Raw genomic sequence first — 17226 nt, 5'->3', positions numbered from 1 at the left:
TGAAGTTTGGTGAACATGATCTTATAAGAAAAATTAAAATTGGGGATTGTTTAAAGGAAGTTGCTAGTCATTTTACCTGAGAGGTTCACTTATGTGACCTTAGGGACATGGAGTGATTTAGACTATGGGCGGGAGGCCCATAGGCAGTTTACAAGATCAAACCAACAATATTAAATATTAAAGCAATAAATATTAAAATTAAAATTACCCAAAAAGTAGCTAGGAAAAGAACCAATATATAACAGGGTGAAGGTGGAGTCTTTTCTTAATCTACTAACCACCTACAGTATGGCATGCCCTTTCCCCCATAAGGACTCAGGCCAATTGGTTGAGCCAGGTTTAAAGCCCTTCCAGAAGGCCCAGGGGCTGGGGGTAAATTTCACTGTATACTGCACAATACCAAGTTCAGCAGCAGGCCCGACAATGCACAATATATACATTTTTCATAGTCATCCTTTTATCGATAAAATGGGTGGCATACAAATCTAATCCATACATACTTTCTTTGTCCTCTAGCAATATTCATGCACACTTACGGTCTCACACTTACGGAGATTATGCACTTTTAGAAGCAAACATTATTTGGAAATGCTAGAGAACATAATCAAACAATGCCCAGAGCTTCACATTAGTTGAGTAGCAAATGGTTTTCATATTCAATTTACCCACTGATTCAAGATCCCAGGGGACTTCCTTCTAGGAGATAACATCCGGGTTAAGGTCCAGTATTAAATAAAAGGCTGACAATTACATAATTTTGCTTTTGGTTGGAAAGGTCTATCAAGGTTCTGGCATTTTCAATAGACTTAGGAATATTGTCCAGGTATATACTGAAGAGAGGGATTTCCCTTAATTTGCTGTGTAGAGGCTTTGTTTGGAATAATGATTTTTCTGTTCTGTGTTGTAGATATTCCAAAACAAAAATAATATAGGTAACAGATAGAAAGTATTGTATATTATGAAAGAGACCAAATTGTAGAGAAGGAAAAGCCTCAAATTATAAACAAAATCATGCATGCTCAACAAATAAATTATTTAAAAAGTCTAAACTGTCCAGGTGCAAATAGTTTGGTTGTAAAAAAAACCCAGCAATTTTGATAATAAAATCTATTTGTGCAAAATTATGCTGCAGAGATATCAGACAATCTATACCAGGGATGTCAAACTGGCAGCCTGTGGGCTGCTTGCATCATATGCAGGCCACGCCCACCCCACCTTCATAATGGTAAAAAAAAACATCAAGTTTGACACCTGTGATCTGTATAATGTATTGATTCTCATGTTGGCCCCATCTGTTTCTATGGTCTTTTCTGAATTAAGAACCACATTTGTAGAATTTTTCAGTCTTGAATTTTGAAAAGAAATTAAATGCCATGAGAAGTCCCAATTCAGTGTTGTATCGTGTCATTACATTAACAGGATTTGTGAATATGGAATTGGGTGGAGTGTGAAGTATTTAAACTGGGCTTCAAACAGATCTTCAAATTTGAGTTCATATGATTCAGATGTCTGAGTAGTGAAAAGTCATCAAGGGTTTTTTTCTCCATTAAATATTTGCATGTGATACTCTTTTAATGTTGATTGGACTCAAGTGGCTTTGGACTTGGAGGTTAAAAGGGTTAGTAGTAATTTATTCATAAAGGTTTGAATTTCAAGCAAGTTATTTTAAACAGACTGGACTTACACCTCTTATGGAAGCTGCATCAGGAGGTTATGCAGAAGTTGGAAGAGTTCTTCTTGATAAAGGAGCAGATGTCAATGCTCCTCCTGTGCCTTCTTCAAGAGACACTGCTTTAACTATTGCTGCAGATAAAGGCCACTACAAGTTTTGTGAACTCCTGATTAATCGGTATAGTATTTTCTGTTATATTAGAATTGCATAATTTGAGCTACATGCACTTTCCCCAACCAGTCTGATCTGGCCCTGCTCTTCCCTTCCTTCTACTACTTAACTTCATTTGCATTTGTGTGTCCTCCCCCATGCTTTCTATCCTTGCCCTCACATCTTTGTCATTACCGCTGTTGCCTTTCTAGGTTTTGCCCGTTGATTTGTGCATCAGAGCAGCCCTGTACCTTGGCCAAAGCAAAATGTATTTCAGAAAGTATGTTCTGTGCCATCATTGGCCAAAAAAAACATTTGTATAGGGCAAATGCAAACAGATTTCTTTTTATTTAGAAATGAGTAAGAAGGTTAAGGAAATTTTTGAAATTTGCATCAGCTGGCCTACATTCTGGGTTTGTTTCTGTGTTGTTGTAACTATTGGCCCTTTCCATTTAAGACCATTTCCCAGGTTTTTGTTTTCAGTGTAATTTGTTTAGTGGTTGTTTTTTTCCAAAGGTACAATACATGCTAGGCACTTTATTCCCCCCTTCGTTTATTCCATTTTTATTGACCTGCCTTATCACCTCATTGTAGAGTTGGATCATTTTAAGGAATTTCCCCTTACCCAATTTAATTTAAAACTGAGAGATGGTAGAAGAAGGGGAAATCAGTTTTTGCATTTCAGATTAATGATCTCAAGTTAGGAAGTTGGGAACTGCTAAGTGGAGAAAATAAGCTAGATATTATCCATTCAGAGTTTCAAATCCACAATGATTTTCCATTGTGGATACACAGAGATCTTAAGGCAGAGAATCCTTTTAATAAATAAGTTTTATAACTAAATGGGGATACTGAGAATTTTATTATAGGGGGATTGTAGGAGAAGTGGGGTTTTCTCATAAATTAAATTCTCATTAAATCATACTCTTCATTCATTAGTTTAACTTCTATAACCAGATCTAAATAATTTAAGTTATCATAATTTACTATTTATTTACATTCTAATACCCCAGTACTTTTTGAAGTGTAGTTTAGAGACAAATCTGAATTATTATTTGTATCTTGTCTTTATTATTTTTACAAATAACTCAAGGTAACAAATATATTTAACACAACTTTATCCTCCTATTTTTCCTACAACCACCACCATGTGAGATGGGTTGGGCTGAAACAGAGTGACTGGGCCAAAGTCAAGATTTGAACTCACCATCTCCCGCTTTCTAGCCTGGTGCCTTAACCATTAGACCAAACATACAGAATATTAATTTCTAGTTTTCTCTTGTGGCATGTACATATTGATAATTAAAGGCAATATGAAATACCAGATGCCATTGATGGTTTGTTTGTTTTTTTGCAAAGTGAGATTTAATTTCAACTGGTATCTGAATTATTTGTTCCAATAAAATCTGATTTCCTTTTAGGGGAGCACATATAGATGTTCGCAATAAGAAAGGAAATACACCACTCTGGTTGGCAGCAAATGGTGGTCACCTTGATGTAGTGCAGCTTCTTGTGCAGGCAGGAGCTGATGTGGATGCTGCAGATAATCGGAAAATCACACCCCTTATGTCTGCATTTCGCAAGGTAATTTTATTTGGTGATTTTGAGATTGGAATATTTGGAATTGAGGTAAGCTGCAAATACTTGACTTACTGCATCTTAATTACTATTACATACTTCTTTTTAGGTCATTGCATACATTTTATATCTCATTGGTTGTTAAATGTACAGGTAATCCTCAACATACAATCACAATTTTGCCCAAAATTTCTGTCGTTAAGCCAGATAGTTATTAAGTGAGTTTTGCCCCATTTTATTATCTTTCTTGCTACAGTTGGTAAATGAATCGCTGCAGTAGATAATTTAGTAACAGGGATGTTAAGTGACTCTGACTTCCTCATTGACATTGCTTGTCAGAAGATCACAAAAGATGATCGTATGATCTCATGACACTGCATGAATATAAACCAGTTTATATGAACCAATTGCCAAGCATCCAAATTTTGATCGCATGATCATGGAAATCCTGCAATAATAATAAGTTCTTAGGTACTTTGTCCATATTTGTTTGGAGGGGGAGGGGGGGAGGAGAAGGAAGAAGAAGTAGAAATTAATAATATTAATAATTAATAAATAATAATAATAATAATAATAATAATAATAATAATAATATGTTTTGCAAATTGAAGTTGAGCGATTGTGTAAGAAGAAATCAATGGTTGCACCAATAGTAATAGGAGTCCTTGGAGCAATACCCCAGAGGTTGCCTAGATACATGGAAATTTAAAACTTCTTAGACCTGAATAGTCTTAACTTTGCAAAAAACCACCTTACTCGGATATGCCTGCCCACTCAGGTGTTATCTTAACAGCTCTTAGGTTCTTGGTCAGGACTTGAACTGTTAGACTGAATTGAAGATTAAATGTTAAATAATAATAAATCTCCTGAAAGTTTTAATTAGGATCTTTCCCCAAAAATTTTTTCCATTCCCCCAAATCAAAGGCCCTCCTATAACTTGAAACACAACATCTCTTAATATTTGTTTTCCAGTTAAATATAATGTCCATTCCCCAATCTTCATCAGTCTTCTTCAAAGAATCCATTTCATCAGTCATCAGTTCTGCCAATTTTGAGTCTTTAAGATCCATAGCCCATTCATCTATCTCTAAGCAACCTGCCTTCAAACCAGATTCTTGCTTCGGCTATGCCAGCAGCAAATTAAGTTCCAATGCATTCGTAAACCTGATTTGAAGATTGTTGCTTGCATCTGAGTATCATCTTAAAGTTGATTTAAAACTATTGTTGCATTACCAAACTTTTTGACTAAACTTTCAAACAGGTCTTGTAAGTTGCAAAGCATTTTATTTTCAAAAACTTCCGCAAACATTCTGTCTTTGAGATAATTTATTGTTTGCATTTTGTTTTTGTTAAGATTTTTCTGTAACTTTTACAGACAGTCATAAACAATTATCAGAGACAGGGAAGGCACTATAATAAAAGAACTCAAAGAGCATAGAAAAGATCTCCCATGATAAAAAGATACAAGGAAAAATAAAAAAAATTAATAAAGATCAGAGCTTTTAAAAATAAATAAAATACAAAATCCCTGTAGTGAAAATCCAATAGAAACACAAATAATTACTTATCTCTTTCACCACCCAGAAAAATGCCATTGTTTCCATTCTGACAAAACTAAACTAAAATTATTTATGACAGTTATTAAGCAGTAAGAGAAAGCATGGCGAATTCATTTAAACACTGCAAGAGGTTAGAATAATACAGCATTCAATTCAATTCAGATTAGAGCTGGAAAAGACTTTGGAGATCTTCTAGTGCAACCCCCTGATCAAGCAGGAGACCCTATACCATTTCAGACAAGTGGCTGTCCAGTCTATTCTTCATCAGTGATGAAGCACCCACAACTTCTGTTCCACTGATTATTTGTTCTCATTGTTAAGAAGTTTCTTCTTAATTCCAGGTTACTTGTCTCCTTGATTAGTTTCTATCCATTGTTTCCTGTCTTGCCTTCTGGTACTTTGAAAAATAAATTCTTTATGGCAGCTTCTCAAATACTGGAACACTGCTATCATGTCACTCCTAGTCCTTTTTTTTTCTAGACTGGCCATATTTAGTTCCTGTAACGATTCTTCATATGTTTTTATCTCCAGGCCTTTAATCATCTTTGTTGCTTTTCTCTGCACTTTTTCCAAAGTCTCAACAATGTTTTTTTGTAATCCAAAACTGGATGCAGTATTCCAAGTGTCGTCTTCCTAAGATCACATTCAATCAGTATTTATAAATAACAAATTTGTATCTATTAATACATTAAATCAGACACCAATTAACATTTAAAAGTATAAGTCAAAAAGAAATATTAAATCATGCTGTTAAAACCAAGTTGGCCTTAAAAACCAGAAAGCCAAGAGGAAATGGTGCTCCTACCAAGAATTGCAATCAATTAAGATTCCTTATCAGGTAGGTTCACAGACATCTGAGAGTCATCTTGGGTCATTTCTAGTATTTGATCTAGGGAACTATGTGTTGCAATTAAAGAAACAGCTTTTGCAGTAGTCAGCTGTCAGCAGGAGAAGAAACACTCCTAGCTGCTCAGCACACCAATTTGGGGAGGAATTTCATATTTGCTTGTCAAAAGGTTGACCCCACAACACAGCAATTGTTATAAATAGGAACCAGTTGACAAGCATCTGAATTTTGATCACGTGACCATGAGGATGTTGCAACAGTCATAAGTATGAAAACAGTCGTGTCACTTTTCAATGCTGTTGTAACTTTGAACAGTCTCTAAATGAACTGTTGTAGGTTTGTTGAATTGCAAAGTTTCTCTGTGTATTCAGAGACTGACTGATGCTCTTAGTCTTGCCAATTAAACAGATTATGATGATAAACCTTGATTCAAATTATTATAATAAAGTGTGCAGAACATTTTATTTTGAACTTTAACTTTAACAAAACATCCAAATTTATCTGCAAAATTGGTAGCTTAAGTATGAAGCGGACTGATTCAAGATTTCCAGTATATTTCAAGCTCAAAACATTATCCACATAAGAGAATATTTGTAGCTTAGGTGTTGAGCTGTGAGGTCATTGGTGTCCTCTGAGCATGGTTGAGGTTTTTTTTGCAGATATTTCATTAGCAGATTAGGTAACATCATCACTGTAGTGTAGGGGTGTCAAACTCAAGGCTGACGCATGGAGTGCGTAGATCTGGCCTGCAGGGCCAGCCTGGAAATAGTAAAGGACTGGCCTGCGGTGCCTCTGCTAACGAAAATCGGGTGCAAGGAGGCCGCGGGCAGTCCCCTGCGTCCCATTTTGGCAGGCTGCTGCATGAGTGCGCCTTTCCCACCTCTTCCCCCCTCGCCAGCCCGCGAAGGACAGTTACAATACTGATCCAGCCCTCAAGAAATCCAGTTTCACATCCCTGGTGTAGTGCATCAAAACAATCTGTTTCACTCTCAGATATTTCATACTTCTCATTTGAAATGTTTTACATATTGTTTTTATTTTGTATTTTTATTTCATTTGTTTGGATACGTTTAACTTGAATTGTACTATAGGTACTCCTCTACCTATGATAACAGCTGAGCCCAAAATTTCCATTGCTAAGCAAGATAGTTGTTAAATGAATTTTGTCCCGTTGTATGACCTTTCTTGCCACGGTTGTTAAGTGGATCACTGCAGACATTAAGCTAGTAACTGCAAACATCAATAATACATGCCAGTTGCCAAGTGTCCAACTTTTGATCATTGTACTGCAATGGTTGTAAGTGTGAAAAAAATATCATAAGTCACTTTTTTCAGTGCCATTGTAATTTCAGAGTCACTAAACAAATGGTTCTAAGTTGAGGACTACCTGTATTAATTTTATTTTATGTGTTTATTGTACATTATTCCAGAAGCTTTATTTAAATAAACAGTAATAGGCAAGCTGTCTTTTGGAAAGTATTATGTGCCAATGTAACCTTGTTATTGAGAAAATGCTGATATATCTCTGGGTCTTTCACTGGGAATGTCTGTTATGGCACATTATAGTATTATGTCCTGATAATCAATTTCTATATAATGTATGCAAATACTCTAATTTTGCATAATTCTCCAGTGCTTTATCTATTCAAGTTTCTACACATGTGTAGAACAAGAGACTTAAGTTTTCTGTAAAGTTGGTATGTTATTCTTGCAGGAAAAAAACCAGGAATCAAAAATGTTTTTTCTTTTTTCCTGGCAAATTCTGACCAGTCTTTAGTAATAAAGCACCAGGGAATTTTTGAAGATGGATTTCAAGAACATGTTATTGACTTGCAATATCATTTCAACATTGTTGGGAGTTTGGAATTAATGTTTTGTCCAGAGAATTCTAAAGAGAGAAAATTAACATACAGAAATACAAATACTCTGAATTCATTTGCTTTCACGTCTCTATTGTCTCTCATTTATTTTCATTTGTTTTCCTTGTTTTACAGTATTTAGTATTTAGCTGGTCATAAGGAAAAACAATTTAAATCAGATTAGTGGTGTTAAAGATTGCCTGCATTATGAACTTTCCTAGGCATTACAGTACTCAAAATAAAAGAAATGTATTAAATTGGCACAATCTAGTATGATATTATAAGTGTTACAGAAGAGCTCTTTCCAATTTCATATGATTAAACCATTCTTTTTTAGGGTCATGTGAGGGTAGTTCAATTTTTGGTGAAAGAGGTTAACCAGTTTCCTTCGGATATTGAATGCATGAGGTACATAGCAACTATAGCAGACAAGGTGAGTGCCAAGGAGCTAGCAATTGTACTCAGATAACTTGAGACTTCATCTGTAAAATACATGTTTTTGTATTTTTATCATTTTGTGTTTTATCATTTAGCTAAGATAAAAAGTAAAAGCTCTTTCAAATGAAATAACAGAAGAACAAAATTGGAAGGGAGCTTGGAGGCCTTGTAGTCCAACCCCCTGCTCAGGCAGGAGACCTTATCCCATTTCAGACAAGTGATAATCCAATCTCTTCTTAAAAACCTCCAGTGATGAAGGGCCCACAGTTTCTGAAAGCAAGCCATTCCATTGATTAATTGTTCTCACTGTTAGGAAATTTCTCCTTTTTTTCTGGGTTGGTCCTCCTTGATTAGTTTCCCCCCATTGCTTCTTTTTCTGCCATCAGGTGCTTTGGAGAATAGGTTGACCTCCACTCCCTCACTTTAGATATTGAAACACTGTTATCATGTCACTTTATTATCTTTTTCATTAAATAAGACACATCCAATTCCTTCAACCAGTCTTCATATGTCTTAGCCTCCAGTCCCCTTCTTTTCTGCATATTTTCTAAAATCTCAGGTTCTTTTTAATATTATGGCAACCAAAACTGGATGTGGTATTCCAAATGTGGTCTTACCAAGGTGGTATAATCACTTCACATTCTATAACTCTTTTATTGCAGCCTAGGACTGTGTTAGCTCTTTTGGCAGCTACAATACACTGCTGGCTCATATTTAAATGATTGTCCATTAGGACTGCCAGATCCTTCTTACAGTTACTACTGTTGAGCTAGGTACCACCTAATCTATGCCTGTGCATTTGGTTTTTCTTGCCTAAGTGTAGAACTATACTTTTCTCACCAGTATTCTTACTCCTGTGAGGGGCTGCCACAAAGAAGAGGGGGGTCAACCTATTTGCCAAAGCTCCAAAAGTCAGGACAAGAAGCAATGGATGGAAACTAATCAAGGAGAGAAGCAACCTAGGACTAAGGAGAAATTTCCTAAGAGTGAGAACAATTAACCAGTGGGATAGCTTGCCTTTAGAAGTTGTGGGTGTTCTATCACTGGAGGTTTTCAAGAAGAGATTAGACAGCCATTTGTCCAGAATGGTACAGAGTCTTCTGCTTGTGCAGGGGATTGGACTAGAAGACCTCCAAGATCCCTTCCAACTCTTGTTATTCTGTTCTGTCCATATTGACAACAATACAGAATTTGTCATTTTCTTTTGAGGTATTAATTTGTCCCATAGCTATAGAATTGCCTGGTTTTCTCCTGTACTAGTACTGATATACCTAAAATTGCCCATAAAATAAATATCAATAATGTTTATAGATTTTCTGTTTGCATATACCAGGGGTAAGCAACCCGCAGCTCCAGAGCCGCATGCAACTCTTTGGGCCCTCTGCTGCAGCTCCCCATCATCCTGTCGCGGCAGAGGGATAAAAGAGCTATTGCCCTGTCATGGCAGTGTCATGGCTGGAGCCTTAGTGTGGGAGCGAAGCGCCCCTGCATTTGCCTTTGCATGGCAACAACATTCCGCCTTCATTGCGGCACATTTGCTGTTGCCACCAGCAAAGAGGGCTGGGAGGGAATAGCGGGGGCAGATCTTGCAGGGTGGGGGCCATCCCCCAAGCCTGGTCTTCCTCCTCCCTTGTCAGCGGGGCCAAGAGAAAGAAGTGTGGGAAAGTGTTCCCCTCCCGCACCGAGCACAACAGCCCAGCGGGAGTGGGAGATGGCCCGGCAGAAGCACCTCCATTAGCGAGTTGGAGGGCAGAGAGGCGTGGCCCGGCTCTTGCAGTGGGACGCTGTTCAGATATGAGCTGCCGCCTTTGAAACGCACCGCTTTCTGTTGCCTGTGCCTTCCCTGATCTCAGCTGTTTTGCCCCAGCCCCTGCTCACTTTCTTTTCCTGTGCCTTCCCCAGGCAGTGATGGCTGAGGCCGTGGGGGGAGGGCATCAGAGGTGTCAGGCCTGCTCCCTCCACCTCCCTCCCCAGCCGAGCCTTGAGGAGCACGGAGAGTTGCGGGTGAGCGCCAGAGGGTCAGAAGACACGCTCCAACATCGCCCCAATACATGTTTCCAGCGTACGCTCCTCTGTCCCGAAGTAGGATTGAGTGGGGCAAGGGAGCAGGGGAACGGGTAGGAGGGGAAGAGAAACCTGGCTGGTTTTCCTTTGGTGAGGGGTGGGGGGTGGGGGGAAGACCCAATACCCCCTCCATAGCCTGCCCGCTGCTCTCGCACCACCTTGTGCAGCACAGCAGAAGCATGGTTCACAATGGGGGAGACTGGATCCCCTCATCCTGGACTCCATTGCAACACAATGTGACCATCCCCACTTGCCCCTGGCAACTCTCTCTCCCGGCAGAGAGCAGGTCGCACGTCCAGCAACAACAAAGCCAGAAAAAGCTGTCCGCTGTTTTCCACCAGTCAGGCAGCAAGAGAGAAATAGAGAGAGGGAGACAGATTCAGCTCGATTTGGCTCTGTCTGCTTTCGTCTCTCTGCCTTGCCCAGTTTTTCAAGGATTCAGTGGACGTTGCCTTGGTGATTGGGGGGGGGGAGTTTCATCCCATATTTTGCCTGCCAAACATCTTCAGGGATGCCCAGGGACTATATTTTCCAGCCACTTTTGGACCGAGTTGCAGGATGCATATACATGCCTGTGTTGAGTGTGTCTGCTGCTTGGGATGATGCTTCTCTGAAGTGCGTGCAGTGACCTAAGGCGGCAACCTAGTGGCACTGTGATGTAACAGCCTGACAGTCACTCCTTTCACAACGCAAGGTTTATTTTTATATCTTTCCAGAGACAGAGAGAACGTGGTCAAATTTCCTTTAAGTTATTCCCTGGGTGTGTGGGTTGGGGAGGTGGGGAATGGAGGGAGAAAGGGAGAGAGAGTGGGGGGGAGAGAAAGAAAGAAAGAGAGAGAAAGAGGTAAGGGAGAGAGGAGGAGGAGGGGAGAGAGAGATAGAAAAAGAGAAAGATGAGAGAAAGTGAGATGAGAGAGAGGGAGAGAGACAGAGAAAAAGAGAAAGAGATGAGAGAGAAAGAAAGAGAGAAACACTACACTACCAGATGGAAGAGAAAAAAAATCATTACACAAAAAATCTTTGAGGACCTGTACAGTCAGGAAGAAGTTGCGGAAGAGAGTATACAACAGCACCTAAAGGAGAGGTGTCTAACTATAATACCAGAAGACAAGAGGGAAATGTTAAATAGTAAAATAACCTTGACAGAACTAAAAGAGGCAGTTCGAAAACAAAAAAGCAATAAAACTCCAGGACCTGATGGACTTCTGGGGGAACTATATAAAACCATACAAGAACCACTGCAGATGCTAATGTTGGAACTATATAATGAAGCATTGGCGGAGGCTAAATTACCAAAATTATGGGCCAAGGCATATATCACATTATATGAGAGGGAGAAAGAGAGATGACAGAGAGAGGGACATACTTATTTCCCATAGGAAAAAAAAAACATGGGGAGCCACAAAACCTGGGTAGGCATGGCTGGGGGGGTCATGTGACTGGGAGTGAGTGATGTCGAGTTGGCCACAGCCACCCAGGTTTTGTGGCTCCCAGTGTTTTGTTTTCTGTGGGAAACGGGCCCAAGTGCCTCTTTGGGTGTTTAAGGTTGCAGACCCCTGGCATATACCAAGCATTCTTTCTCAGAAACTGCTTTCACACACCAAACCAGATGTACAAATTTAGATTTTCCTTCTAAGAGAAATAACACAAAATGGGTGGAGGGAGAGATAGAGATATGTTGTAAAGGAAAGTATAGAAAAAGTAGAGATACTGTATATGTCATGGTAATTGGACTAAGATTCACTATTGAACTTAAGCTAATGAGTAATATATAGACCATCATCAGCAGAGTATAAATTAGCAAACAAAAATGTACACCATAGTTCTTAACTCTTGCTACTAAAGCTATTCTGATTTGGATTAATCTCATAAAACTGAATCATAGATTCTATAAGTAGATTAACCTAAATTTTAGATATGGTGTGAATAAATTGTAATCTAAGAATAGTTCCCTGTTTGAGTTGAAATCTATGATTGATTTGCTTTTAAGGTAGAAATCTATATCAGACATGAAGGCATATTCCCACAGCTTGGTTAATTATTCTTCCATTGAAGGCATCAGAGAACCTTTTCAGTGCATGTAATTTTGCTGTAGCAGTTACCATATATAAAGCTAATTTTTGGGAGAGTTCTGGGTGCTGTCTTGCTGGAGGTTTTCAAGAAAATATTGGAAAACAATTATGTGGGATGGTATAATGATTCCTGCCTTGGACAGGAGGTTGGACTGGAAGATGACCTTTAAGGTACTTTCCATGATTCTATAAAACGACAATGGGGCAAAGATAGGTGCCTCAATAAAGAAAGAAGTAAGAGAAACCTTATTTTAAAAGTTTAAGCCTTCTAATCAAAATCAACTCTTCATGACTTAATAGATACATCCATGCAGTTATCTTTATAACAGTGAAGACATGTTTTCCCATTGTTCTCCCCCACAATGCTTTCTGCATGTTAAATTGCTTATAGCTCTACTATTCCTTTGCTAAACATTCCTCAGGTAGAATAGCTTACTTCCAAGAGGAGAGTTAGTAAAGTGTTACCATTTTATTAGTTTTATTTAGCAGCTGTCATTTATAAACTTTCTGGGAGGGCTTAATTTTACATCATCATCTGTAGTTTGCACTGAATATTAACATTCCCTTTTACACCACAAGAATGAATCTTGCTATCCCTTAGAGAGACCAGAGCATTAAAATGTACATTAAATATACAATACTCTTTTAGTTACTAAAGGTAATAATGAATAATTTAATTATTAAAAATAATAATTTTACCTGACTTTTAAGACTTTCACCTGCATCCCTTCCTTTTTGCAGGGAGGAGGGGGGAATCAAACCATACCCTAACTAGATAGTTAACATCATAGATGTTCATATCTGTGATGAGATACATATACCTCCTTCCAATTGTTAAAATGCTGTCATATTTCAGTGGCTCTAAGCGGCTTATTTATTTGTGGAGTAATGTTAATTGATTTGAATTAATTTAATTATTTGATAGTGAAATTTAGTTTCTTTCCTAATATTTCCTGGGCTTTGGTTTTTTTTTTTTAAATGTGAGGCCAGCAAACTAACAAAAGAAAAATAGAACCCTCAGACCAAAAAGGTTATGTATTCCTAACATAGATGGTTGTAGTGCAAGTTACTGAGAATATATTTTGAGTACTCTATCTTACATTTCTGCAAAACATTTTTTTAATTGAAAAGGAATTGTTGAAAAAGTGTCATCAGTGTGTTGAAACCATTGTGAAGGCTAAGGACCAGCAAGCAGCTGAAGCAAACAAGAATGCAAGCATCCTGTTGAAAGAACTAGATTTGGAAAAGGTAAGATATACAATTACATCATCTTTCCTAAATAACATTCTGTTGACAGATACTTCTTGAGTTATGACTACTTACTTAATGGTTTGAATTAACAAAGGCCTTTGAAAGGGTGCTTTACAGCTTATAAAAACACTTCTGACCCTCACAAAATATTACCCAAACAAACACAAACACAGTGACAAACACAAGCATGATCTAAAGTGCTTGGCAACTTTACAACCAGTTGCCAAGTGTCCCACAATCTCTGCCAGCTTCTCCAGAAATTCAGCAGGGAAGTCAGTAGGGAAAATTGCAAGATGCTGCTGCCTGCCAAGAGGACTCTCTCTCATCCCTGGGGGCTGACTGAGAGAGCTAATTCTTGAAGGAATTCAACTCCATGCTTGCTTGCACAGAGATGAAATTCTTCCACAGGCAGTTCTTTCAGTCAGCCCCAGAAATTTGAGGGAGCTGAAATCCAAGCAGGATTTTTAGTTACTGAGCAGAGAAGCAGCACAGTAAAGTTAGCACAGGCAGCCTCAGGATGGATGGAGGACGCTCTGGAGACCTTATGCAGGCCATTTCAGTATCTCTGGTTGACTTCGGGGAGCCGGGGAGGGGGTGGTCATGGTGGACATGGTCAGCTCCCACTGTTGCTGTGCTCACTCTCCTTGGGCAGGTTGCTCGTGGTTTGTGCGGGAGGGCAAAGTGTATGGAGGCCCACTCCATCTCCTTACGAGGAGACCCGGCTTTGTAACCAAAGCATCCTCAGTAATAAGAATGGGAGACCACCAGGAGAGATCAGGAGGAGGGGACAAAGGGATGGCAAAAGGCAGCAGGGCTACTGGTGGTCATGTGCTAAGGCAGGATTTACCCCAGACCCTCACTCACTTACCCTTACTCTTCGCCTATTTGTGTCTGCATTACCTTGAAAACATTAAGAAACAATTCTTAGTAACAATAAATACTATACATTGTCAATGTTTTTATAGTCGAGAGAAGAGAGTAGAAAGCAGGCTCTTGCCGCAAAAAGAGAGAAGAGAAAAGAAAAGAGAAAGAAGAAAAAAGAAGAACAGAAAAGAAAACAAGAGGAAGATGAGGAACACAAACCAAAGGAAATTCTAGAGCTTCAAGAAGATGAAGAGGAAGAGGAAAATGATGATGACGGTGAGGGACACAATTCATACTCTTTAAATCATAAATGGTATTCTGATATTGAATGATTGCAATTCCAAACATCTTTCCATTATTTGGGAACCAAACATCCCTTGGTTTAAATTATGTGTTCTTAAATGTACACCTTGAAATGTAAATGGCGAGTCATTAGAATAGGAAAGCATGTATTTTTCATCATATTGCTCGCTAAACTATGATCAGTGTGTTTCAGTTTATCCAGGTCTTTCAGGCAAAGATGTTTTGCTGTCTTAAATAATTATTCCCTATTTGTGTGATACTGCATTCTCAGGATATTTGTGACCTGTTAAAAATTTTATGTGACTATGCCTGGAAACCACCTTAGTAGATCTTTCTATAGTATGAGTAAAGTGAATCCTTGTTGCAACTCTTCTGAAATTCTAAGAACAAAGGGATGTTAGAGCAGTTTCCCATTTTGGACTAAGTTTAAACAATACATCCAAATAATTTTTTTCCTCCCTGTTATGAGTTGTACCTTTTGCTATAAATTTTCTGGTTTAATTATTTCTTTATTTCTCACTTCCAGTAATATAATGCATTTTTAATTGTCAATTTTCATACTGTAAACTTTCACTTTATTTTAAATTTCTTACTTTTATATTGTCTTCCGATAAATATAAAACTAAGAAACACTTTCTTAAGTAATAAGTTTTTTTAAAAAATGACCTTTATGCTTTCCATTTCCATTCAAGATGATATTAAAAAGTTAAGATTCCCCCAAATCCACTAAATTCTCATGGACACATCAATATAGTTTTTTTCACACACAATGTAGAAGTGATTTGCCATTGCCATATTTTGGAGTATTAGTTTTTTTTTCAAATCAGCACCCTAAATCACCACCTAAATTTTTGTGGTGGTCTCCATCCAGTTATTAACCAAGTCTAGTCTGGTTTAGCTATTTCAGGATCAAGTACTTCAGGATCTTTAGAGTCTCATTTAAGTTAGAGAAAAATATTCCAGTTTGGACACTGTGGTACAAAACAATGCAGTCTGTATTATATTTCTAAAAGTCACTTTTCTAACTGTCAAATGACTAAACTTTTATGACGTGCTTGTTTTAGTTGATTCAGAAATTCCTTTAGAGCCTCCAAGTGCAACTACTACAACTACTATTGGAATATCTGCAACTTCAGCTACTTTTACAAATGCTTTTGGCAAGAAGAGAGCCAATGTGATAACAACTCCGAGCACAAATAGAAAAAATAAGAAGAATAAAACGAAGGACACTCCTCAAAATGTGCAGATAATTTTGCCAGATCAGCATATAACTCTAGCACAGCAAAAAGCAGATAAAAACAAGATTAATGGTGAGCCAAGAGGTGGTAGTGCTGGTGGGAATAGTGATTCTGACAACTTAGACAGCACAGATTGCAATAGTGAAAGCAGCAGTGGTGGTAAAAGCCAAGAACTGAACTTCACTATGGACACGCATTCTTCAGGTGATAAGCGATATGCCTCTGTACTGCTCCCTTCTCAGGAAGATAAGACTAACTCCTCAGTTTCCAAAGTACAAACCAGGTAAGTTCTGAATCTTATTTTGTCAACTTCAATAATGCTGTAAAATGACTTTCTCCTCTTTACCACATTATGCTAAGACTGAGATTCCCAAACATTCTTCATTCATGGGACCCTTCATGTCTCGCCACACTCAGCAGTTTTGTGTAATGTCCAATAAATGTTAAGTACAGATAGTCCTCGACTTATGGTTAACAATAGCACTGAAAAAGTGACTTGCAGCAACCCCATGGTCATATGATGAAAATTCAGATGCTTGGTAGCTGACTCATTTATGACAGTTAGTATGTTTCAAGGTCATATGATCCCCTTTTGCAACCTTCTGACAGTCAAAGTCCATGGGAAACCAGATTCACTTAACCATGTTACTAACTTAACTGCAGTGATTCACTGGCAAGAAAGATCATAAAATCGAGCAAAACTCACTTAACTGTCTTGCTTAGCAACAGAAATTTTGAGCTCAATTGTGATAAGTTGAAGAGAATGTGTACTGCTGGGTTTCCCTTGAAATTTTAAATGTCCTGTGGCATCACCATGAGTTCACTATACTGCTCTGGAATGCTGCAATACACTTTGGGAACTATAATGCTTTAAAAAAAATTACAAATTATAATTACAATAATAAAAACTAATGCAAATGAAAAGAGAAAAAAGAAAAAGTAAAAAATGCAAAGGAAGAGAAAAATAGGGAGGGAAGGAAGGAAAGAAAAGAAAGAAGAAAGAAAGAAAGAGAGAGAGAAAGAAAGAAAGAAAGAAAGAAAGATAGATAGATAGATAGATAGATAGATAGATAGATAGATAGATAGATAGATAGATAGATTCCAACATTCCCAACAGTTCAATCCTGGTGTCAGTAAAAGTCCACAAATGGTATCCAGAAATAACAACATATGAGACAATCTGTAATATATTTAAGTAATGTCATAGAACTTGATTTATTTTTTATCCCGTCTCACAAGATTCATCCAAGCTGAATAATCAAATTTATTTAATTTTCCTGTTTTAATTAAAAACTTTAGTTCTTAATAGTGCCCAATTTTTAAAATTGTTT

General features: G+C 37.9%; 1 protein-coding gene across 13 annotated transcripts in view; it reads left to right on the top strand.

Annotated features, from left to right (window-relative positions):
- The window catches only part of ANKHD1 (ankyrin repeat and KH domain containing 1), a 112288-nt gene that overhangs the window by 66890 nt on the left and 28172 nt on the right, over positions 1 to 17226 (top strand). For all 13 annotated transcript variants that reach the window (XM_026672583.2, XM_026672582.2, XM_087961026.1 and 10 more), the window contains 6 exons: positions 1674 to 1849; positions 3244 to 3406; positions 8003 to 8098; positions 13371 to 13487; positions 14456 to 14630; positions 15722 to 16178. In XM_026672583.2, coding sequence (XP_026528368.2) covers positions 1674 to 1849; positions 3244 to 3406; positions 8003 to 8098; positions 13371 to 13487; positions 14456 to 14630; positions 15722 to 16178 — 1184 coding nt within the window. The remainder of the gene's footprint in view (positions 1 to 1673; positions 1850 to 3243; positions 3407 to 8002; positions 8099 to 13370; positions 13488 to 14455; positions 14631 to 15721; positions 16179 to 17226) is intronic.

The sequence above is a fragment of the Notechis scutatus genome, chromosome 3 (assembly GCF_049901735.1).
Source record: "Notechis scutatus isolate UNSWTSFEM ecotype Mainland chromosome 3, rNotScu1.2, whole genome shotgun sequence".
Lineage (NCBI taxonomy): Eukaryota > Metazoa > Chordata > Lepidosauria > Squamata > Elapidae > Notechis > Notechis scutatus.
The sequence above is the reverse complement of the archived record's forward strand: the minus strand, read 5'-3'. Positions and strand labels throughout refer to the sequence as shown.